The sequence below is a fragment of the Impatiens glandulifera genome, chromosome 5, assembly GCF_907164915.1.
Source record: "Impatiens glandulifera chromosome 5, dImpGla2.1, whole genome shotgun sequence".
NCBI classification, from domain to species: domain Eukaryota; kingdom Viridiplantae; phylum Streptophyta; class Magnoliopsida; order Ericales; family Balsaminaceae; genus Impatiens; species Impatiens glandulifera.
Genome location: NC_061866.1, coordinates 53,502,217 through 53,526,986, shown reverse-complemented (window position 1 = coordinate 53,526,986; position 24,770 = coordinate 53,502,217). Strand labels below are relative to the sequence as shown.

Below are 24,770 nucleotides of genomic sequence, written 5' to 3'. Positions count from 1 at the left end.
CCACCCTGATTAAGCAAGCCCGGGAAGGATAGGGCCAAGATGGTAAATTCATATTAAGAAACGCGCACTTAATTGCCAAGGTCTGAATCCAGAGAGACCGAGAGATATATATATTTAATATAAAATTGGTGAGAGGAGAGGAGAGGAGAGAAGAGAATAGAAGAGAAGAGAAGTGAAAGGAAGAAAGAAGAAGAAAGAAGATTACAAGTGGAAGTAACACGAAGGAAAGGAACTATTTCTTTGTCTTTTACTCAATCTTCTTCTTCCTCGATGATCTCTAGCTAATAGTCAATATCAGTTTTGAATTGATTCTTCTTGATTCTAGCTAGCTAGCTAGCTAATTGGATAATTCGAGATCCATATCAAACCAAAGCAGATAAATTAAATGTATGTGAATAGGAATAGCAGCTATAGCAGAGGAGGAGGAGAAGTATCAAAAAGAAGTATAGTGCATGATCTGATACCTCGAAAATGGGCGTTTTTGCTTTGCATTGGCTGCTTCTGCGCCGGCATGCTTTTCACAACCAGGTATGTCAGTATGCATATGTATATGTATGTAATCATGGATTCTGTTCTATCTATCTATCTATCTGCTCATGCTTCTTCTCTAATCTGTAACAAATTACATCCATCATTAGGTTAAAATTAATATGCATATTCTCATACTTTGCATTTCACATTATTGAATTAATTTTGTCTGAACGGGCCTGCCGACGAACAACCATTCAACTTTTCATACATTTTAATATACCTTTTTTTTTATTTTATGTAGCAATTTTCCTCTAAAAATAACATATATTATTGACTTCAAACGTTTAATTAATTAATTATTTGAGCTTCTATTTTACATTTAATCATTATTAATATCTTGACCATGTATGTCTCACATGGTTATGGATCCAGATCATATTATCTTTTCAAATAATTCTATTATATATTAAGTCAATACACTATGTCAGTCTACAAATTTACTTCATGTCTTAATTTAAAGGTATATAAATTTATGTGTTCAATAATTAATGGACTCAAATTGTTTTTAAAAGTATATATATATACGCAATTGTTTTTCTACTAGATTAATGAAAAAAAATATATGCACAAGCTGTAAATAAAGAAAGAGCAATTTGTGATGATATTTTTGACACAATAACCATTTCATTTAAAAATCTTAAAAATTCTTAATTTGTGATGATATTTGAGTAATCATCTAAATAATATTTTACTTTATTTTAAAAAAAATTCATTTAATAAAATATCGTTTAAACACATCAACAAAATCATAACATGAAAAAATAGTAAAAGTTAAAACAGAAAAACAATTAACTGACTCCAAAGGATATTTAAGAAGATCAATAAGGTCTTCACACATATCCATAGACTTTCCGAATTTAATCTTCGACACTGTCATGGTAATGATATTGTGAATAATTCTTAACGATTTACTTTGGTGGTTAAATGTTCTCTAATTTCTTTTAACCGAATAGTCTACTAAGAAAATTATAGGGACAAAGATCCATTTTCTAAATCTTATTTTTTTAGTCGTCCCAATCCATGTCTGCCTTCTAATAACCACCGCCTCCGCAAATAATTATTACTAAATACTTCTCATTTGTTATTTTAAAAAAATGGATCAAGATCTGAAATAATTTTAAATTATTGTGATTTTTACTAAATGTAAATTATTTTATGAATAGCCATTTAAACTATTAATTTTGATTAAAAATAGGGTCAAAATTATGTATTTAGAGTATTTACTCTCCCTTGAAGGCCATTTCCATCCTCATTATTGGTACTGCCCTTCCTTCCGATGGAATTAAAGACAGCATGGAGTCTTTATAATTAATGACATTAGCTAGTGTCCTTGTACATGAGGTCTGACTGACATGTGTTCTAGTTGTTTTTAGAAAGTGTCCATTAAATTAATTTACAGAAATCCAGATGAAGAACATAAAACATACCCGTTTCCAGAATTTAGTAATTTTTCTTGTTTTTGTAGCAGAACATGGACAATGCCGACAGAGTCCAAAGAAGGCATGATTAGAACAACAACTGTTGAAGCTGAAAAACTCAAACTGATTTCAGAGGGCTGTAATATAAAATCTGTGAGCATTCTTTTTATATATATACATATGATTCCGATTATACTTGTACTGAAACAAACTGAATTGGGTTTCCATAGTTATACGACAAGGATGTAAAGCCAGAGCCAAAAGACATTATAGGCCAAGTATCCAAAACTCATCGTGATGTACAGTAAGTCTATCTCTTTCTCTTTACTTTTGATTATTGAATCTTTCTTCTTTTTGTTTCTAATTTTTGTAATCTTTTTGTGATGGATGCAGAAGTCTGGACAAAACAATTTCACATCTAGAGATGGAATTAGCGGCTGCAAGGGCTCAACAGGAGTCTATGGTGAACGGATCTCCCTGGTCAAATGACATGAAAATTGAAAAAACCAGAAAAAGAAGAAGATACTCTGTTGTTGTAGGAATAAACACAGCATTTAGCAGCAGGAAGAGAAGGGATTCCATTCGTGAAACATGGATGCCACAAGGTTGGTCACAACTTAACTCTTTAACTATCTATCTAGAAGCTGAAAAACAATAACTTTATCTTCCTACAAAAACAGGTGAAAGAAGGAACAAGATGGAAGAAGAGAAGGGTATAATTATTCGCTTTGTCATCGGTCATAGGTGCGTGTGTGCATGAGTCTCTCTTATATTCCTCGCAAAAACGATATAATTGATTATATGAATTTGAAATTCAGTGCCACTGTGGGTGGCATACTCGATAGAACAATTGAAGCAGAGGACAAGATACACAAAGATCTATTGAAGCTGGTGATAATCCAATGAAACCAAAACTAACTTAATCATTTTTAATACAAAATGTATAGTAAACGAGACACTAATAACATTTTGTTGATCCAGGATCATGTAGAGGGTTATCTGGAGTTGTCGGCTAAGACAAAAATATATTTTGCTACAGCATTATCCTTGTGGGATGCAGATTTTTATGTCAAGGTTGACGATGATGTCCATGTAAATATAGGTACATTCTAACAGGTTTGATTATATAATTAAATAATTGCTTGTTTTTTTACTTTTGAATTGTTGATGCTGCTGCAGCAACCTTAGGGGAAATCTTAGCAAGATACAGGAAAAGGCCGCGTGTATACGTCGGGTGTATGAAATCTGGTCCTGTCCTAGCTGAAAAGTAAGCTTTTTATTTTTTATTTTTATGATGAGCCACTTACGAGATTCTTAGTACTATCTTGTGAAAACAGAGGTGTTAGGTACCATGAACCCGAGTTTTGGAAGTTTGGCGAGCCGGGAAACAAGTATTTCCGACACGCGACTGGACAAATATACGCAATTTCACACGATCTGGCCACTTATATATCAATAAATCAGTTAAGTTCATGTATTCTTCTTAATTATTAGTTTTTTGTTTTTTGTTTGTGGATGATGATATATAATAACAAACAGTGCATACATATGAATTTCCAGACATCTGCTGCATAAATTTGCGAATGAAGATGTTTCCTTGGGATCTTGGTTCATCGGACTTGACGTCCAACATGTAGATGATAGACGACTATGTTGTGGAACCCCACCAGGTAATTTAATTAGACATTTATTTAAAATATGAAGATTTGACAATAATAATAATTACATGCAGATTGCGAGTGGAAGGCTCAGGCGGGAAACGTTTGTGCGGCTTCGTTCGACTGGACTTGCAGTGGGATATGTAAGTCTATTGAGAGGATGAAAGAAGTGCATCGAAGATGTGGAGAAAGTCACAAGGCAATATGGAATGCAACATTCTAAAATGAACTTATATTATAATATGCATAATGTTCCTTCCAAAAAGTACTCTGTTGGAAAGGAATCAAGAAGCATCTCCTGCTAGCTAATATGTGTATGTAATGCATGCAACTAGAGATCGATCTATCGATTCGATCTAAATGTAAAATGTGTATACATGTGAGAGAGAAAGAAAAAAGCAAGCAAGAGAGATTTGTATTTTTAAATGTAGATTGAGAAGGGTAGTAGTATATAGTATATATATATAGTGTTATAGATTGGTTTTGTAACCTATTTTATTATTATTATTATCTATAGATGAAGAACTCCTTCCACTTTGCAATATTAATTGTATGTAATTGAAATGGTCTAATGAAATAGAAACAGAAATGTTGAGTGCTCCCTTGACTATATATTTTATCTAGGATTTGACTTGGATCATTATTTAAATTATATATATTTTATCTTATTTTTGAAAAAGTTCATGCAATAAAAAAATTTTAAGAGAATGAGTACTCAAATTTCACCAAACACATTCAAACATAAAAAAAAAAGAAAGATATTGTTAACAAGCTAAAAAATTTCAAAAAAGTTAATGAATTTACTGACCGTCTCCATCTGTTTTTCAAATTTTATATTGTTATAATAATAACGTTTTAGTAAACATATTGACAATAAACTTTCTACCATTCTTTTCAAGCATAATAGTACAAAAATTATCTAAGTAAGTCAAATTCTAAAAATGAAAAGTAAGTCAAATTCTAAAAATGAGGTAATTTTGTGTTATGATAAATGGGATAGAATTTGATAGACTCAATCCAAGTAATATTTTCCGTATTAACTTAAGCTATTATGAGTAAAATATCTAACCAAAACCATTCTTTTAAAAATTAAACACAATTATAATTTGGCCCAATTACTATTTTGGGTTGAATTTTGAGCATTTTTATGATGAAACTCAAATTTTGATTTGAGCCATTTGGAGTTTCAACTATCAAACTTTTAACTATTTGGGACTTTTTACTCAATGACTGTCTGATCCGTTAAATTTAGGTCTGTAAGCGGTTCGGTTCGGTTCGGTCGGTTTATAGGCCAAAATGAACAACCAAACCGTTGTGGTCGGTTTGCCTAAATCTTAAACCGTCGGTTTCGTTTATTGATCGGTTTGGTTTGACCGGTTTGATGATCGGTTCGATCGGTTTATTCGGTTTGCTCGGTTTAAAAAATAACTAAACTTAAAATTTGTAAAACAGTTAAATTTTTTTATAATTTTTAATTTTTTAAAGACTTTGTCTTGGATACTCTATTTAAAAGAATGTTAGTTGGGCTTTGATTCTAAATCTCAAATTTAGTTTTTAAAATCAAATTTTTTGAAACCTTGACCACAAATAAAAATAAGCTAAACCTCTCTACAAAACTACAACATAAATATTGAGAAATTTTTTTTATGCAAATAAATAAGGATGAGAATGAAGATGAAGAACATATGCTTCTCTCTCATCCATACAAAAAATTATCCCAAACCCAGAAATATAACTTATCGGTTCGGTCGGTGGTTCGGTTTGGCAAACAATAAACCGACAAACCGAACCGAAAGACTTTGGTTCAAGCTATTTCAAACCGTCGGTTTTTCGGTTGATCGGTTCAATTTGTTTTCGGTTCAGTTTCAGGCGGTTTGGTTCGGTTCTAGGCGGTTCGGTCGGTTTATTTACAGGCATAGTTAAATTTATATTGACCTAATATTTTATTTTTAAATTAGATGACAACTGTCATTTTTTTTATAATGAGCCTAAAGTTTTGAGTCTCAAATAATAATTGGGTCATTATAATTTAGATCCAAATATAAAAAATGGGTTATAAAGTATTGTAATTTCTTAAAACACTGGACCTAGAATTTTTCAATCACATTTTCAAATGAGTCCGACTAAACATTATATATAAAAGAAACAAAATTGGCAAGATAAGATAAATATGTGAATTTTGAAAATAAATAAACATTAAGTCTTAACAAATGTGTCACCACCACAATTATAATTGAGGTTCAGATATCATCAAATGGGACCTATATTTACTTAAACAAATAAGTTAAGGACATGATAATAAAATAAAATTAAAGTGTTTTCAAATATGGTATTGTTGTGAAAAGTAAATGGTTGGTATTACAACTTTATTGTTCTCTTTTGGACGGAAGAATAAAAAGTGTTAAAAAGGTAACACTTATTTTTTATTGAAGGCCTAACGTTCACCCATATAGGACAGGAACACTGCATCATGATTCATGCCTCATGCTTGGCTCTTTTGGTTTCTTGTTTGATAAGAAATATGACTAGATTCAATGAACCTGCTGCAGTTACCCAATACCCACCCACCATCTCTTTTACTTTGATAAATGCCGGCCCTAGCTAGCTAGCTAGTTTGATACTCCACTCCACTCATGATCACATCAAAGAAAGAGTTGAAGATGATAAAAATGAAGGGGTTTCAGAATGGAAAGATCCTCTTATGGCCTAATTGGCTCCTGTTTTCTTCTTCTTCTTCTTCTTCTTCATGATCTGATCGATCATGGTATGTATGGTTTTTCTTTTTCTTAGTTCCTCAAGAGTCAAGATTAATTAAATCTTTCATTCTTTCTGACCCATGATCTAGATAGAATTAATAATAATTAATGTTGGTTTGTACTGAGTTAAGTGATGCCAAATTTAGTAGTCATGAAATGATGAGATGGTTTTGTGCAGGAGGTCGATGGAAGAGAACAGGGCACGCAGCTCTGAGCCTTGGTTTGGTGGTTGGTACTAAAGACCGGCCACACCAATATCATTCTTCCGAAGAGGACCCTCACCCAACAACAAAATGTTGCACCAAACATACATATATTATTCTCCTCAAAACTCACTTATATATATGTTTGGTCTCTTTGGCTAACTGGATCGGTTCTTTTTGGAGGATGAGTTCCCCTCAAAAAACTTCAGATTTTGTTTGATTCATGCTTCTTCTTTTTATAATTTAATCACCTTATGTTGAGTTTACCAACTAATATATGTTAGCAATCACTGTTTGTTTTTAATTTAATTTAAATGACGTCTTGTTAATTTGTTGTCTATGCAAGTACTAGATCTAGCATATATTAGTTAATTTGTGTTTTATTTACTCATGATCAGATCCTCATTTTCTTATAAACATGACATATAAACATGTCCAAACCATAAGAAAAAATAGAATGGTAAGATAAAAGGGACTTTATATTTTCCGTGTGTTTCATGTTGAAATTGAGTGTAACAATTATCTGATCCTTTGAATTGCCCTTTCATGACTTGTACAAACTGGAATAGCGTCTGATCTTGTAGAAATATATTCAGTTTGCTTCCGTGACCCGGGTTGTGTTGATTTACAATATTCGAACGAAAGGCTAGGCGTTGCCCGGGTTGTGTTGATTTACAATATTGTATTTGATTTTTAATTTAACTTTAGGTTCACCGTCGTACGATAAAACATAATTTTTTTGTTTTTTTGTAAACAAAAGGTATGACTCTCGATCCCAAGGTAAAATCTTATTTTTGTATAGTATCTTGTTAGAGAATCCTTTATCGAAAAAAATACCTAACTAGTGGCGAAAGAGATGGAGAAAAATATTGAGATGCAACGAAAGCCGAAATCAAAATCAAAATGGCTCCTACTCTAAAAAAAGAAAAAATTATTATATGAAATGCAAAATAATTTTAGTTTAATTAGAACCAAAAAAAGGTATAAACCATTATTTATCAGGCTTTACAAGTGAGCTATGAGTATTAAGAAATTAGAAATGATCTTGGGTTTGTACGGAATTGTATGGATTTTTAAAAAAAAAAATTATGGTAAATTAGAGCTTTTTTTTATTTTTTTTATTTATGTCTCAAATTCACATAGCTATCATGTTTCCATCTTTGCAAGAAAATCCACTGAAATGTGTTCATTCTGAAAACATGGTTTAATTCCATAATTCTACTAAATTAATTATCTGAAATTATTGTGGATTTGGCTTTTAAGGACATTATTACCCTGTTTATCACATTTTCTTCGACTATTATAACAGCTTAAATTACTAACTTAACACTCTTTATCACATGATCTTGATAAACAGTTTGATAATAAAATTATTTTATTAACTAATAAAAGCAAGAATCTATAATAATGTGAGTTCTAATAACTAAAAATTGTCAATCTAATCTGAGATTAGATTATTTCTAATTAAGCTGGTGAGTCTTATAGTAATTGTAATCTCTAATTGTGACCCAATTCTCTTCCCGTGACCAATTTGGCTTCCCGGAGAATGACGTCAGCTGCCGGATCCTGTCTCCCTGAGAAAACCCACTCGATGGACGTGGAACTTCCGAAACATCTTCAACCGAATTCCAGATGCTTTGATTGAGTGTACTCATCGGAGATTTCGAATTCAATCCTTCATTTTCCCTTTCTGCATAATTCGATTCTTCAACAAACGGGTGTTTAAGCAGCTCCCTCGCCGTCCATCTCTCTTTCGGGTCTCTCCTAAGACACCTTCCCAGAAAATCCTTCGCTTTCCCGGAAAGAAAATCAGGGATGATCGGAGACTCGCCGGAAAACGCTATTCTATAAAGAATGGAACATGGGTGGCGGTAGTGGCGGTGGTGGCTAGACCATGGCGATCCCCCGGTGGCCATTTCAATGATAGTGCATCCAAGCGCCCATATATCCGCCGGAAAACCCTGTTCTTCCCCACCTGCAACTTCAGGAGCCATAAACGTGGGAGTACCGGAGATTACATTTTCCGGCGGCGGCGGATAGGAAACCCATTTGGCGCAGCCAAAGTCGGCAATTTTCGCTCCGTTTTCTCCTAAGAGAATGTTTTGTCCCTTAATATCACAATGTGCGATTCCGATTGAATGAATGTGATCCAACCCATCCAAAATCTGTCGAGTGTAAAGAGCGATTAACGAATCTTTCATTGTTCCGCCATGTCGGAGAGTTTCATCATTGAGATTGCCGTAGGGAAGGAATTCCAAGAACAAATTGTACAAGAACTTGTGATTTTCAACTGTAGTGTCGTGACCAATGTAGCCGATTATACGGGGATGGGTTAAATTGCTGAGAATCCTCTGTTCGTTTTGCAAGGAATTGGAAGAAGATAATTGGGTGGATTTGACTGCAAAAATGTGTCCGGTGAGGTTGGATATGGCGGCAGAGACGGTGGCGAATGAGCCACGGCCGACCGTGGGGCCTCTTGACCAATCCATAGAATTTATTTTCTTTCTTTTGATGCTATATATGAAGTGAACTTAACTGAACTTTCTTTTGTTATATTTATATAACTCAATAGATAGGAATACCAAAACCAAATATATTGTTGGTCAGGTGGGGACCATAGAAAGGTCTAGTGTCGAGCTGGAGACTGGCGTGTGTCCAGTCCTGTCCTGTCGTGTCCTTTCCTGAACTGAATCTATCAATCTTATCTTATCTCATGGAACTTGTTTAATTAAAGTTGACAATTAACTAACTAATTGTCAATCTTAATTTTACAACCTTAATTTGTAATGGGTCGGCCGGCAGGCAGGCCGGTCATTACTGGCAAGATAAGATGCCAACATGTGGTATGGAATATGGATAATATGACCTTGTTTGTTTTCAAAGAGAGAATGATAATGAAATTAATTAGATCATCCCAATTTCTAACCAGCTAGAATTTGGACGGATAATCCAAATGGGTGTTCTTACATTGGCCAACCAATAACTATATATGGTTGTCTCATATTTAAAAACTAGTAAAGATCTCATCTAACTGGATCAAATATTATTATTATTATTTGTGAAAGAGCTTCCTCATATCTCCTATTAGATTATGCCATTTAATGTAATTTTCAATTCACACTTTTATACCATATACTTTTTTCTTTTTTTTATCTTTGAAAGATCAACCAAATATATATAAAAAAAATGTTTTCAAAAGAAATTGTGGTATGAAATGAATGAAGTGGGTTATAATAATAATAATGATGATGAAATTGTTTATAAATAAATGGTGGTTTGAACCACCTAGAAGTTTGGTTAATGTTGTTGTTGTTGGTTCTTGGAATATTTGTAGATGGTGGTGGTGGTTGTCCTTGTTGGACGCATGCATATAACATATTACAGATAGACTTACAGATATTTAATAGTTCAATTTCAATTTTAATTTCAAACTCTGTAATTACTTCAGTTTCTCATTTGTTTTATTTGAAGGGTATTTATACCTTCTTCTTTTTTTCAATCATACACCACTAACAAACAAATATTACCCAACAATTGGACACATTCTTTGGTATTACCAAATGTTCTTGTATTTATTTCTCAATCTTAAATGTTATCTAATTAATTCCATGTGTAAAGGGTTTATGTATTTTGAGAAATAAACAAAATATTAATAACCTTGAGACATTAGGTTTGGATAATATAAATGTAAACTTTAATATTTAATACAAATTTTAATCTTTAGTCTTGTGGGGACAAAAGTAACATTAGTTATTTCTTGAATTCTAATAGAAGATGAGATTAATAAGATTAAGGAAAAGGGGTGCATGAAGTTATTTCATTTTTTGAGTTGCCTCATTTTAATGGCATTAATAATAATAATAATAATAATAAGATAATTGTTTCATATATATTACAAAAGAGAGATATCAACAAAAACTAAGTGGTTGAAAATCAATAATCATCTTGTTTCCCTTCAAATTAAATTAGTCATGACATCTACCAAATATATTGTTAATTAGTTGTGTATACAATTATTATTAACTTGTCTATGACTCTCCTAATCTAATTATGCATGCTTAGCTTCTAAGATTTAATTACAACCCCATATTCAATGACTAGTCCTATACAAACTTATTATTTCCAAAATAATTAAATTTAAAAATATTTACACTATTTTATGTAATCCATTTTGATGTTTTATTTCTTCACAGTCTTATCATTCTTGTGACTATAATTAGTTTAGATACAACATTGCATTATAAGAAATAAAAAATACAATTGTGATATCAAATTCCCCTTTAGACTGTTTCATATATTTAATAAATAAATGGACACTCTACATAATAAATGTCTTCATTAAGATATAACAATTGTAAAATAACACAATTGCCTAGAGAAAAGGGATGGGAAATGTCTTTAAACATATTATTCCAACCAAAAAAATAAAAGAATAGAAGAAAAGCCTAAATGTTACATCCAAGCATTTCTAAACAAATCAACCTCCCAAAAATAAAGATTCTGGTCAGAATGAATTGATTTTGACCAGAATTGAATTTCAAAAAAGGCCTGATTATGAGATACAAGCATGGTTAACAAACAAAACAGTACAGACATCAATTTGATCCAGGATGACTAGAATTATTATCAGTAGACTTGTTGTCACTAGCACCAACATTGTTGTTTCCTGCACCGGTGGGATGAGCAGCGGCACCTATAAACGAGGTTAAAGCCGCAGCAAGAACAGAAGCGAAATTAGGATCAGAAGCCAAAGCAGCAACTGTATCCGCCATAGGGTTATGCTGAGTTGCAGACGATTCTCCATCTTGCGAGGAGAAATTAGATTGGTTATAAAACGCCTGCCCTAGCATTTGTGGCAACAAATTAGGCCCTAGAGCTGCTGCACCCTCCAGATTTGTAGGTGGATTTGGGAAAGGGACTTGGAACTGGGGTGGAGGTCTTTGGAAGTATTGTTGTAAAGAATTATTAGGATTTTGGGTGAGGTCTAGTGTGACTGTTGGGAAAGGAGCCGATGCAGAGATTGTGGCCATGTTTGATGATGAGCATGGCAGTAGAGTTCTTGCGAAGAAGTTGGAATTCATTATTGCATCCGCACTCGACAACGAGCCCGAAAGCAACATCTTGGCAGCTGAGGATGTGGTTGAAACCATCGCCATCGCAGCCGGTGGTAACGGGTGGCTGTGCTTTCCCTCGTAGGTAGTTATCAGTATAGTTTTATCTTCTGCACACCTTTGTACCTGTTACCCAACAAATTAAACAATTCTCCAAGTATCTTAAATTCTAAGTTCATGGGTTCCTACCTGCTTTCGAACTGGACAACCCGCTGCCATTGTGCAACGGTAATAAGCTCGGGGACTCGGGTTCCCTTTTGCCATTTTCTGCCCATATTTCCTCCATTGACACCCATCTGTGATCTGTCATATAACAATTTAAACCAACATCTTAATTGTTTTATCATTTTAACTCAACTAGTTTTTATAGGTATATTCTTTGTTTCTTTCTTACCATAGGCGTGTCACACCGGGCACGTACAGAGACCCGGGCTTTTCTCATACTAGCTTCAGCAGAAGCAGAAGCTTGATCAGAAGATCCTTTAGAATAAGAAGGCGATGCAGAATTGCAGTTAACTGTCTGAGATTTGTTCGGATTTGACACTTTTTCATCCGGAGTATTCTCCCTTCCTTGACCATTACCATATAATTCCACATTATTAGCAGAGGACGAACACTGAGGAGGAGAGTTCACGATGGCTGTGGAGGACGGAGCCAGGTCTAGGAACTGTCGGACTTTGTCAACACCCTTGCATTTATTGTTGTCGTCTAAATTCTCTTTTCCTTTAACTTCATCCAATTGCTGGCATTTTACATCGTACATTTCTCTAAGAGCCAGATACTGTCTACTCAACTGAGTATACAAATCCCCCATTTGAAGAACCTCAGCGTTCTTTCTCTCCATCTCTACTTTCAGTCTCTCGTACTCTACCTTTAGTCCCTCGTACTCTGCCTTTTCTCTCTCGAGCTCTGCTTGCACAAGTGCCATCTGAAAAAAAGTTATAACATAATAGTTGGAACTTCTTAGAAAGAAACAGTACAATGACCGCCCATTCCAAATCCTAAAAAAATGAGCTACATATTGAAACTTCCTTGTGTTTTTTTTTTAGATTTTGTATGCTCACACATATTAGGTACCTCTAGTAAGTTCAGAAGACAAACAGACTTTTACTACAAGGCTTACCATCTCAGTATCTCAAGATTGAAAGAACATGAATTAAGATGTGTGGGTTGTTATGAGCATTAGTTTGAAGTGCACACAAGTTAGCCCGAACACCATGATCATCACAAAAAGAAACATGGACCGCAATTTCAATCTGACCGGTTGTGGACCGAATGAACACTCCGGTTTGACAGGAAATTGATCTGTATTTATATATAAATTGCCTCATGTATTAGAATATCTTTGTTAATGTTTACTATTTATATGTTATTTTGTAAGAATAGTAAATTCTATATTTATATATTTTTTTCAATACTTGTCCTATAATTCTCCAAACCTATGGTGGCAATAATAGTATAGAGATTAAAAAAATACAATCCCCAATAATGAATCACAAATATAGTATATGTCAAATAAGTGAAATTGTGATCTGAGCTGAGTCAAACACATTAATTCATGTTTACCTTAGATTGAGTTCTTCGATCTTCAAACCTAGTTGACATGCCATCATCCACCATGGAATGATTGCTACTCGTGTTTCCAGTAAGAAGGTGCAATCCAGTCTATAATTATACAAGAAATGGAAACTTATCAGCAAAAAAAGAAAATAAAATAAGATAGGTCTTCTTCGACTTACATTGACATGAAATTCCAATCCGATCGAATCATCATGAGCAGAAGAAGATCTAGGGATGGGATGATGGACTGATTGCTTGTTATCGGCGAAGAAATCCATCTCAGTGGTACGTTTCCTGTTGTCGTCATCTTCTTGATCGGGTGGGCTTTGACAATTGAGGTTTACCGGGAACTGAGTGACCGGCGGCCTGCGGTCCATAGGCTAAGAATTGAGTATAGTGACGGCGGCGGTCGTCGGTGATAAGAGTGAGGTGATGATTGAGGAAGCATCTGATCGGATCTGAATCAATGAAGAGTCCACTTCCATTTTCCATTGAAATAGATAGGCCACAGAAACGGTTTCTGCAATTCATCGGCAACAAATCAGGAAAGGGAGAAGACTGAGGACCAAATATATATTTTTTTTTTTGGTCAATCTTTTATTTATTTATTTATTTAAATCTATTAGATTTAGGTCAAAGGAGAAGAATTTAAAATTTACCATAATTATTTTAACTATGAAAGAGTCTGATCAATATTTACACAAGTCATTACATTTATATTATTAATTATAAATAATTGATTAATAATTAAATTATATTACATTTATTATAATAAATGAATAAAAGATATATAATTAAAGAATTATAAATATATGTAAAAGGTTAAAGAAGAAAAAAAAAATTGATTAAATAACTTTTAAGAGTTTTAAAACAAAAGAAACCTTGTAAGAACTTGATTGATGTGGATTATTTGGCACTTTTTTTTATTAATATGTTTATTCAATTAAAATTAAATAAAATATTAGAGTGTTTTGAATAATTTTTTGCCAGTAGTATCTAACTTTGGTAGCATGAAACATTTGTTGCATTCTAGTGTGTCAATTACAGCTATAAATAGAGAAAACATAGGGGTATTGAGACGTTTCAAGAGAAAATATTTGGAGTCAGATTCTGCGCCGCCGTAGAAATTATTTGTTGTCGGATCTCGATCGAGAGAAAATCTAGGGAAACGAGTATGTGGAATCCACAAGATCAACTCCTCTTTCCGTCTGGGGCTTCGAGTCCCTTCAAATCGAATCCATCGAATACGAGTTTCGAACCGCGTATGCAATCCGCGTCGATTGATCAGTTGATGCAGCAGATATCCGACCCTGCGAACAAGGCACAGGCTATGGCGACTCTTATAAAGGTTCGATTTCAAATCCATCTTGTTTTGGTTATAAGAAAAATAAAATCTTTATTCTTGTATCTAAAAAATGACATGCATTTTGTTTAACATATGATTTCTTGATTTTCTTTATGGGATCAGAGGCACCCTTCAACTCCTGATCTTGCAATAAGACTTTGGGAGTTTCCCAATGCGGTGACTACACTGCTATTGGTAAGTAATTACAATTTCTTGTTGAAACGTTACAAAATGATTATATGATTATATGATGATATTCAAGGGTTGTTAATAAATAATACAAGTAATTAATATTCACATGTATTTCCCTAGGTAGGCCCTAGTTAAAGTTATTTTAATATTATGATTTGACTGTTTGAATTACATGAATGAATGTTACTTTTTCAGGAAGTGGTAAACACTTACAAATCACTTGAACCCTTGAAGCTCACTGCATTGGATTCCGAGCGAGTCTGCCTAGCTATCACTCTGTTTCAGGTTTCCTTTATAATAAATAATAATATTCATTTTCTTCCCAATTCCATTTACACTTATTGCATCATAAATTTATCATCATGATTATTAACTCTTTTTAATTTATTTCAGATCATTGCTTATCATCCACAAACAAAGTTGCAACTTATCAAAGGTTAGAATATCAATCTATATATTTATTCTTTTAATATATAAGAACTTCTTTTTATGTTAAGGCTGGATTGGGTAAGGGTTTTTGGCTTGTGTTTTTAGTTCATACAAGTTTGGATCAACATCAAAATGATTATTTATATATATATTTAGTTGGCTGTTGAAATGGAAATGATGAAACAACAGTTAATAGTAGATAGTGTAGTTAATTCAGAAGAAATACTAGTTATAGAAGCTAAAGGTCTTTCTTGATCTGGTAAGTAAGTTGAAGGAATTACAAATATTCTTCTTCTTCTTCTAGATTCTCCTTTCCTTCTAGGATTTTCATGTGGCTTCTTAACAAGCTTGAGGATATTATAGTTCATACTCGATGTCCTGCAGATCCAAGCTTGATTTCGAGTATCTCCTTCATCAGACCTTTGAAGTTGGGTGTGTCCTCAAGCTTTGAATATAAACCCTATGGATAGAATCATCTTCTCTTCGAACAACACACCCCATAAGAAGAGAAATATAAAGTCCACCCCAACTTCAACCCGAACATAGATTGGTGGTCTGGAGCTTGTGCTTTCACAGTCTTGGGTCAAAGTCACTTTCTTGAAGATGAGAATGATAGTCTATCAACACGTCCCAATGAAAGTTGAGAGAAAGTTTAGCAGAAGGACCCACATGTCTCTGAAAAGGTCGGAGAAGAATATGATCGATAGTTTTTTCGGTTTTCTTACGGAGACAACACTTACAGGCTAAATGCATCCCTTTCTTTTAAGTTTGACAGTAGTTAAAACTCTCATGTGGATTGCTTCCCACACAATAAAAGAAATCCTAAAGGATTTTGGCTTTCCACACTTACTTTCAAGGGAACCGAGTTGACGCCCCTTGAATGGTAGCATGGTAGATGGGAACCGAGTTGACGCCCCTTGAATGGTAGCATGGTAGATGGGAACCGAGTTGACGCCCCTTGAATGGTAGAGATGACATTAGTCTTACAAACAATAACATATTCTTAAAACTCAAGGTCTTGCATTGGGGATTCTTGTGAAAGACATGTCAACTGGAGTCATAACCCAGAAAGTGTGTTACTTTACGAATAGGTGTAATGCCCCCAATATGTCCTCAAAAGGCTAATACGAAGGTTCCTTTGTGGAAGAACTGGAAAGACATATTTACAAGCCAAAGACCCCTTTCACCCCAGAAGGAACTGAAGAAAAGTTTGTTGAAATAGGACATATTACAAGCAGTGGATGTTTCAAGATTTTTCCAGAGAAATTGATGATGATGGTGTATGGAAACCTTCCCTGTCATGGAAGATGAAGCGGGAATGGATCCCAAGGCGCAGTCTGCACAAATCCTTCTCAGAGAAGTTGATTCAAACACATTTTCAGCCATCCATCTAAGTACTCAAGATTGATAACACCAAAAACAGACTACTTTACCTCCAGCCTAGAATCTTCCTAAACTCCAAAGGAATCATCCACCTCAGTTCTTGTGTGACACTCATAACAAAAAATTGTCACCGAACATAAAAACATGTACCTATAAGAGTAACCCACTCACTAATGATTTCTTCAAATGTCCCCAAAACCTACCCTATCAATCGAATGCCATATCATTAACTTTCAAAGCCCAATCTAATGTCTTATGTGTTCATACATTACCTGTACACCCAACTCATTTCTCACAATACCCCGACCAAGGTTATTGGGTGTTCTTCCTCTTCCTTCTTTGTCCATATCCATACACAACACTAAGATAAACTCAATCATCACTCCATTTGATGCTTGCTCTTTGGCTATCCATCCTTACAGAAGTGCTACTCGATCATCTCCAAGAAAATCTACAACACCATGGAAAAACATTTGCACTACCTTAAGTTCCAATACTATGGGGAGAATATGAGTGAGTCAAAGAACTCCCTTGGTATTTTGAAAATAGATTGTTTGGACTTCAAAATTTGAGACAATTCCAATAGACAGTCTCATTGGTGTGCATCCAATAGGAGTTGAACCTACAAATTCGTCAATTATGGATGTACTTTAAATGACACTTCAATTATTTATGATGATCGCTCCAAACAAGCGCAAGCTTATTGTCAATGTCTCTTCTATTATGAAGACCTCCTAGGCGGAAGCTTATCCAAATGGATCTTATTATAAGATTGTTTATTTACAACAGAATAGAAGTGGATCTTAGTAAATAAACATTCACAGCTAATTGACTCGTCAGCATATCCCAAACCTAACCTACTCCATCATCACCACTAACATAAGCATTGAAGGAGGTTTAATACACTAGACAAAAGTAACATTCATCACCACTCCGAGTGTTAAAACCTAGTCAATCTCCTACAAATATTCACAAGTACGACTTTAAATCATCATTCTAGTTTACCTTTGATTAACGATTTGGATGTTCCAATTGCTTTGAGGAAAGGGATGAGATCATCCCTATTTTCAAATCCATCTCTTATGTAGGTTGTCCTCAAGTTATCGAGTAAGCATTGCCTCCTTTGATGATATCCAAGTTCCAAACAACATCAATGAAGCACTTAACCACACTCGACTGTCAATGAAGATATAAACTATCTTCAGAAAAGTGACACATGGACATGGTCTATCTGCAAGACTGCAACCTACCAAAAAAAATTAATTGTGTACAAATGAGTATTCAAAGTAAAGCACAAGGTAGGCAGAACGATTGAAAGACTGAAATCACGACTAGTGGCTAAAGGCCTCACCCATTCATGATATGGGATTGACTATGAAGTACCTGAATACTATAAGGATTATTTTCTTACTGGCAGCCAACAAGAAAGGGCACCTACATCAACTGAACGATATGAAATCCATCTTGAATCGAATCATATCCCAACAAAGTGTGCAAATTGCATAAATCATCATATGGCCTCAAACAATGTCCTAGATCTTAGTTTAACAAGTTCACAACATTTGTAACCAAACACAGGTACAAACAGATCACACCATATTTATAAGAACCTCGACATAAAATAAAATAACTATCTTATTGGTTATGTCGACGACATCATGATATTGGACGTATGATAAAAATAAACAAGTAAAAAGGCAAAGCAAAGAACAATAGGTAGCAGAAAAATTTAGTGTTGGAGCAGATTATAGAATATAGAGCTTTGCCCTTGAAATCTATGAAAGAATCTAGATTAAACAAATTCTAAATGAGCTTGAAACATCCTTAGAAAAGGTTGTCAAATTGTAATGCGATGATCAGTATAGCCAAAAATCAAATCCATCAACATGTTGAAACTGACATACACTTCACATATGAAAATTGGAAATCTGAGTAAAGTGTCGGTCATTGTGTACAGCCTAACTAGAGGGGTAGGATAGAAAATATTGCACAAAACTCGGCAGAAAATAAGCCGTTTCATTTTTTAACACTGACAAGTGCAAGGGTCATCTGGTTGAGAGCATTAGGTCTACCTAGATCTAGGTAGCAAGCTTAGAATTGGAACCTCTCAGTTATTTCCTGTTCCTTTCATGGTATAAAAGCTTTTTACTATTCATCATCTTTAGCAAGCAGGTTATTGTTGCATGCAGAGTTCATATTCTGATCATATAAAATGTTGGATAATTTGCAGCCCAGATCCCGGTATATCTATACCCTTTCCTTTCCATGAAACTCAAAGAGACGCCTTTTGAGAACCTTAGGCTTACGAGCTTGGGTGTTATTGGCGCCCTTTTCATGGTTGATGATAAAGAGATTTGCTATTCTCTTCTGGAGGCAGGCGTCGTTCTTCAATGCCTACACTCAATGAACTATGGATCTGAACTTTCCACATCTGTAAATTCATTAATTCCATGAATAAATCTCAGTCTATACATACTTGATTAGCTTCCAATCTAATTATTATTATTATTATCATTATTACAGGTTGCGGTTTATATAATCTTGAGACTCTTGAAACAGGAACCAGGTCTGAACTATTTCCTTCAAAGTAAAGAAAGGTTTTTAGCTCTTACAGGACTTTTCCAAAAGCTGTTGGAGAGGCTTGTGAAAGATGCTCAACCATCTCTGAGGTTGATAAAGTATATTCTTGGCTGTTACATTTGTCTATCGGGATCGCCACAGCTGAGCCGTCCCAAGTATGTAAATATATACTCACTTTTTCGTCTTTGACAAAAATGTCTGCGCTTTATCTGCATTGCTAATTCATTCTAATTACCTCTTACAATGTAGTACATCCATTGAAATCATAACCCGTCTTCATCCTCCGATTTTTAAAGACGTGGCTTTTCACAACTACATTCGCCGGGTAATAAATAATTCTCTTCTTCTTCTCCACTTTATATATAGTCAGTCAGCCAGTCATTCATGTAATGTGTGTTTTTTGCAGGTTGATCCTTCAATCGGAATGCAGATAGAAGATATGTATCGAAACATGTACCGAACGAGATCATAGAAGACTTGTACAATAATTTCAACAGAAGCAGCCAGCCAGCCAGCTAGCCAGCCTGAAGATTTTGTTGTGCATGAAAGTTTTATTATGCTTTGCCAGACTTCCTGTGGGATGATGACAGAAAGTTGAGAAATACAGATAGACCACCAAATGAATTAAACTGTAACAAATCATAATGAACCTCTCCCATAAACCCACCAACCGTTTAATGTGATATGAAAACAGGATTTCAAAGTACAACAGTTTTTTTTTTAATTCATCCAAAAAAGGAAAAAAAATGACTTAGGGAATTGAAAGCTCGTCCTTGAGCATGAACGAAAGATCGTGCATTTGTGACATTAAAGATGCTCCTATGTCAACTTCACGGCTTTTGGATAGGTTGTTAACATCTTCAATTTCATCTTCTTCCTTACTATTCTTGTTTTCAACAACTCCAAAATCTACAGCATTTGACCTAAACACACAACACAACCAAGTAAATGTAAGAAAATAATGAATTCAAGATTGTCCTGCACAAGCACTTGGTCCCGAATATAGGAAAATTATATGAAATAGGGAAAGTTTATTAAAACCTAAATAGGAAGGATTGATTGTTTAGAAATGATGTGACAGGCACATGCAAGAAAATTGTTTAGATAGGAGTATTATAAGCAAGATTAGTTTTGAATAATAAAGAGTAGTAGTTTCCAAGTCTCTCATTCTCTCAAAATATTCCTCTAAGTCTTTCCCCATCTTCTCACAAGTTCTATAAACCTAATTGTTCATTGGTATACGAGCTTCTTCCTCGTGCCTGTGCCTTTGCGCTCAATCTATCTTCCTCTGTTTTTGTTATTGTTCAACTTAGAAAAAGAAAGAAAGCAAGAAAGAGGTTATTGTTTCATCTTTGTGGAGCGGTTCTTCATGGAAGAACCATTGTCGGGAGAACAGTGCAGGGTTGAAGCCCTCAAGACAAAAAGATTCACAACCATGGTGGAAAACAATCAACCAATTTCATATCAGAACTCGGAAATGTAGAGAAGCTATCATGTCAAGAAATTCATTTAAATAGATCAAGAAACTAAGAGAAAAATAAATAAAGTGTTTTCACCTGTCTGAAGCAGAGAAAATATCAAAACTCATCTCTTGATTGTTGATAGTTCTGACAGAATTAATTTCATCTCTTTGCTCGGGAAACCCAGCAATATGATCGCCACTCGGTTGGTCAATAACAGTTGAGCTTGTAAAATCATCCCACATATCATCAAGGGAGCCATCTTCTTGTTCTCCGGCGGTAGTGGTGGTGGTGTTAACTGTGTTGGAATAAATGTCCTTTTCGGTATGTGGAAATTGTGTGTTTGATGATCCTGGACCAAAAACTCCTTGGGCATTATCTGTTCTCACAAAATTGATTTCTTCTTTCTGTTCAGCCGCAAAATCACTCCAGCCATTGATTGAATCAACAAAATCTCTCTCGCTTTCCTGCTGGGCTGCTGCTACCACATCAATCTGATCACCAGTTCTTTTGTACTGTGTACTTGTGAAGTCTGCAAAATCACCCCATGTATTCTCTGGTTCATTAATGGTTCCAGCTTGTTGTTGCTCATTTGTAAACCAGTCTACAATACTACCGTCTCCACTTTGAATGGCTGTGTTAACTTTCCCTTCATCCTTCATGTGCATTGATGATGCATCTTTTGCATAATTCCATGAATCATCTTGAGTCCAATCACCGGTTGCTGAATTTCCTTTGTATAGTTCTTTACTGGATCCAAAAACAGAATCCAAATGAGCAGAAAGATCTGCTTGAGAACTCAGCTGTGGCTCAGATATAGATGATGTTGAAGTCTCGTGTTGATTTCCAGAATCAGCAAACTGGAAATCTGCTTCCCAGCCAGAAAAAGACTCTTCCTTCTTAAATTGCGCCAACTTTTCAGTTTGGAGATTTACTTGATCAATATTTTCTATTATCCCAACCTGTTTTCCTTCCACTTGATGCTCTTCAAATGCATGAAAACCACTTTCCTGTCTTGATTCAGGAAAAAAGTTGTCAAATTCGTTTCCGGAGACATCTAAGGAAAGTTTATTCTGTAAAGCCTCATCTTCTGGAAGGCTGATATCATCTTTATTTGATGCAGCAGAGAATGTTATTTTAAGATCCAAGAGATCCGATAATATAACTTCTTTTTTAGAAGTTCGTCTTCTGCTCAATTCACTTTCTTCAATGGATGAGATCACAGTCTCCTACAATAATAAAGAAACAAATGATTTCACCACACAAAGACAACAAGCCCTAGTACACTCGCAGGATTATCCCAAGCTTGATGAGATTCAAGATCTTTAATAATAATAATAATAAAATATTAGATGTAATGAAGAAATAGCACTTACTGATCCATTTAAGTCCAATGAATGAAGCAACCAGTTATAGCCACACGTCGATTTGAAGTTGATGGGATCAGGAAGAACGTCTTTGGGCTGGAACTTTCCGCAGTATACGCAAATCGACGATTGCAGTCCTCTGAGAAGGTTGCCTTTGCAATGGTAACAACGGAGGGACGGTGCAGATTGGTCGAAACTGGCGATTGATTCACGTAGAGAAGGAACGGTAGGGAGAGCAGGGTCAAGAGGGTCGTAGGAGGATAGACCTACTTCCTCCCGGATCAAGGTCTGGACTTGCCGGATCAGGTCCGACGGTATTCCGAAAGCCATCGACGTATAAGGCACATCTACCGGCAACGAAGAAAGTCTCTCAAAAATAAGTCGGATTTTATGGTTGTATGATTTTGTCGGCGATAGGACTCCGGCGAGCTATGACGGATGAGAGAGAGAGAGGATCACTGCGATCTCTGTTAAGTAAGTACCGGAAATAAATAACGAAATTAATTCTTTTTATCGAAAACATTATTATTATTATTATTATTCATTCAAATTCGATATATATAAAATAACTAATTCATACTGATTTTTAGCAGCAACAAAATAAATAAATTATCTTGAAGTTCGAGACTCAATCCTTCTTTTAAAAATCTTTAATTTTAGTTTAACAAAAATATATTCATAAAATATAATTTTTACATATTAAAAAAAAACATGTAAAATAAATATTTATAATATATTAATTTTGTAATAAAATAAATATACATATTACAAATATGTTATTTTAAATTTTAAAAAACTTTTCACATGATGAATTTTTTTTATTTTATTAATATTTAAAATTCTAATGTTTTTTTGGAACTGATATTATCTTTTTTTTCTTACTTTTAAAATAATATATATATATATATTATTTTATAAATTAAATAGATTAATTAATTATTTAAATATATTAAATTATATTATAAATTAAATAATTCAATTATTTAAATTTTATCATTTATATTTCATTTTAAAATCACATCTATATCATTTATCTAAATATAATAAAATTCAACTCTATACAAAATTATTATTAATGATATATTTTTAATTAGTATTATTATTTTATTAATAGAATAATTATGAAATTTAATTTATGTAAATATTTAAAAATAACATATAACATCTACTTTATTTTAAATTATTTATTTATTTTTTAAGTTTAATAGATTATTTAAAGATAATAAATTAAATTATTAAAAAATCTATAATTAAAAAGTCATATTTAAAAGTTTATTATTTTGTTGAATCTCACTAAAATGAATAGATTGGTTGATAATTATGAGATTCTCTATAAATAAAATTAGTATTTAAGCAGTAAAAATACATAAAAGACTACTTGTTTACTATTACGGCTCGGAAAAGAAAAAGTTTCAATATATATTACCGCGTTGATAGCTCTCCATCTTCATCTTCTCCGGCTGTAGTCAGAGTTTTTCTCTGGATTTTAGAGAGAGAAACACGCGCAAACATAGAGAGAGAGATAAGTGAATTCGAAGAGACTCATTGAACTTCAAGATTACTTCTTTGTGAACGGAAGGAGCGACAATGGCGCTTAATCGCCATGGCGGATCGTGCAGCCCCGATTTGTTGAAGACGATTTTATGCATATTGGCGCTGTGCTTGAGCGGCTACATACTAGGGCCTCCTCTGTACTGGCATACTATGGAAGGACTAGCTGCAATCAACCGTCCTTCTTCCTACCTCTCTTGCCTTCCTTGCAATTGTGATTGTTCTTCGGAGCCAATACTCTCGATCCCGCTAGGTGCGCCCTTCATAAACCCTTCCTCTTTTTTCTCTCTAGATCTATTACTTATTTGCTGATTCGCATTGTGGGTTGTTTCTAACAGGACTGATCAACACGTCTTTTACAGGTGAAGTTGTCATCTTTCTTCTTTAATTTTTGTTCTCTAATTGCAAGATTCAATATTTGGAGTTGGTTTTGTATCTTATTATGTCAATGTAGATTGTGCTAAGCGTGATCCTGAAGATACTGAGGATAGTGAGAGGAACCTTTCTGAGTTATTTTCTGAGGAGCTGAAATTAAAAGAAGCTGAAGCTTTGGAAAGTCAGAGACGGGCAGATATGGCTTTACTTGAGACAAAAAAGGTATCATCTCAGTATCAGAAAGAAGCAGATAAATGCAATTCAGGAATGGAAACTTGTGAAGAGGCTAGGGAGAAGGCTGAAGCAGTATTGTTAGGTCAGAAGAAGTTGAGTGCAATGTGGGAGCTGAGAGCTCGACAGAAGGGATGGAAAGCCTGAACCCAAACCAAACCCAACCCAACCTAACCTCAATCATATCTTCTCTAATTTGTATTATGGTTTCTATTTGATTATTATATTGAAGCAGTGAGTTGATCTGGGTTAATTTTTGTCCCTGTTCCTAAGTGTTTATTTAATATATTAGTTCCACTTGAGCACATTTTGATGATGTCAATTTTATTAAAGTTTCAATTTTACATATTAAGGAGGCTATTATATTTCTGATTTTGCAAGCTTTCTATATCCCCAGATCCTATATATATAATCCCTATTCAATAATTTCATTTTTCAAGACAATTCACAAAACTTAGTATTCTTCAAGGCCTTCCTTCTATTCTAATAAGGCTATTTGGCATGGCACTACACAAAAGATCTTGCTTCTAATAACTGATAAGGCTATTTGGCATGGCACTACACAAAAGATCTTGCTTCTAATTACTAATAAGGCTATTTGGCATGGCACTACACAAAAG

The 24,770-nt window shown here is 34.2% G+C and overlaps 6 protein-coding genes across 9 annotated transcripts; 3 read left to right on the top strand and 3 right to left on the bottom strand.

Annotated features, from left to right (window-relative positions):
• The first annotated feature begins 190 nt into the window (after positions 1-190).
• LOC124937959 (probable beta-1,3-galactosyltransferase 2) lies at positions 191-4,076 on the top strand. 3 transcript variants are annotated; one of them, XM_047478299.1, is made up of 11 exons: positions 191-528; positions 2,000-2,102; positions 2,180-2,253; positions 2,343-2,554; positions 2,630-2,693; positions 2,768-2,840; positions 2,931-3,051; positions 3,129-3,216; positions 3,287-3,412; positions 3,510-3,619; positions 3,682-4,076. In XM_047478299.1, the coding sequence occupies exons 1-11, from the start codon at positions 386-388 to the stop codon at positions 3,828-3,830; spliced, it is 1,263 nt and encodes a 420-aa protein (XP_047334255.1). In that variant the 5' UTR covers positions 191-385; the 3' UTR covers positions 3,831-4,076. The 3 variants fall into 3 exon arrangements, with proteins under 3 accessions (XP_047334255.1, XP_047334256.1, XP_047334254.1); XM_047478300.1 differs by having other exon boundaries at positions 1,997-2,102; positions 2,346-2,554; XM_047478298.1 differs by having other exon boundaries at positions 1,997-2,102.
• A 3,950-nt stretch (positions 4,077-8,026) lies between these two features.
• LOC124939724 (mitogen-activated protein kinase kinase kinase 18-like) lies at positions 8,027-9,089 on the bottom strand. Its single transcript, XM_047480169.1, has one exon. The coding sequence runs from the start codon at positions 9,053-9,055 to the stop codon at positions 8,027-8,029; it is 1,029 nt and encodes a 342-aa protein (XP_047336125.1). The 5' UTR covers positions 9,056-9,089.
• A 1,797-nt stretch (positions 9,090-10,886) lies between these two features.
• Positions 10,887-13,771, bottom strand: LOC124938840 (probable WRKY transcription factor 31). Of its 2 annotated transcripts, XM_047479363.1 has the most exons (6): positions 13,417-13,456; positions 13,244-13,342; positions 12,801-12,982; positions 12,072-12,605; positions 11,867-11,980; positions 10,887-11,803 (listed from the first exon to the last, which is right to left on the bottom strand). In XM_047479363.1, the coding sequence occupies exons 3-6, from the start codon at positions 12,801-12,803 to the stop codon at positions 11,162-11,164; spliced, it is 1,293 nt and encodes a 430-aa protein (XP_047335319.1). In that variant the 5' UTR covers positions 12,804-12,982; positions 13,244-13,342; positions 13,417-13,456; the 3' UTR covers positions 10,887-11,161. The 2 variants fall into 2 exon arrangements, with proteins under 2 accessions (XP_047335319.1, XP_047335318.1); XM_047479362.1 differs by lacking the exon at positions 12,801-12,982 and having other exon boundaries at positions 13,417-13,771.
• Positions 13,772-14,411: 640 nt separating this feature from the next.
• Positions 14,412-19,638, top strand: LOC124939723 (CCR4-NOT transcription complex subunit 9-like). The gene is made up of 8 exons (XM_047480168.1): positions 14,412-14,585; positions 14,706-14,777; positions 14,970-15,059; positions 15,168-15,210; positions 18,817-19,019; positions 19,110-19,321; positions 19,416-19,491; positions 19,573-19,638. Exons 1-8 carry the CDS (start codon positions 14,412-14,414, stop codon positions 19,636-19,638), a joined length of 936 nt encoding a protein of 311 aa, XP_047336124.1.
• A 130-nt stretch (positions 19,639-19,768) lies between these two features.
• LOC124937865 lies at positions 19,769-22,461 on the bottom strand. Its single transcript, XM_047478195.1, has 3 exons — positions 22,003-22,461; positions 20,723-21,855; positions 19,769-20,089 (listed from the first exon to the last, which is right to left on the bottom strand). The coding sequence occupies exons 1-3, from the start codon at positions 22,321-22,323 to the stop codon at positions 19,918-19,920; spliced, it is 1,626 nt and encodes a 541-aa protein (XP_047334151.1). The 5' UTR covers positions 22,324-22,461; the 3' UTR covers positions 19,769-19,917.
• Positions 22,462-23,463: 1,002 nt separating this feature from the next.
• On the top strand, positions 23,464-24,522 carry LOC124939907. Its single transcript, XM_047480369.1, has 3 exons — positions 23,464-23,797; positions 23,883-23,906; positions 23,999-24,522. The coding sequence occupies exons 1-3, from the start codon at positions 23,581-23,583 to the stop codon at positions 24,295-24,297; spliced, it is 540 nt and encodes a 179-aa protein (XP_047336325.1). The 5' UTR covers positions 23,464-23,580; the 3' UTR covers positions 24,298-24,522.
• The last annotated feature ends 248 nt before the right edge of the window (positions 24,523-24,770 follow it).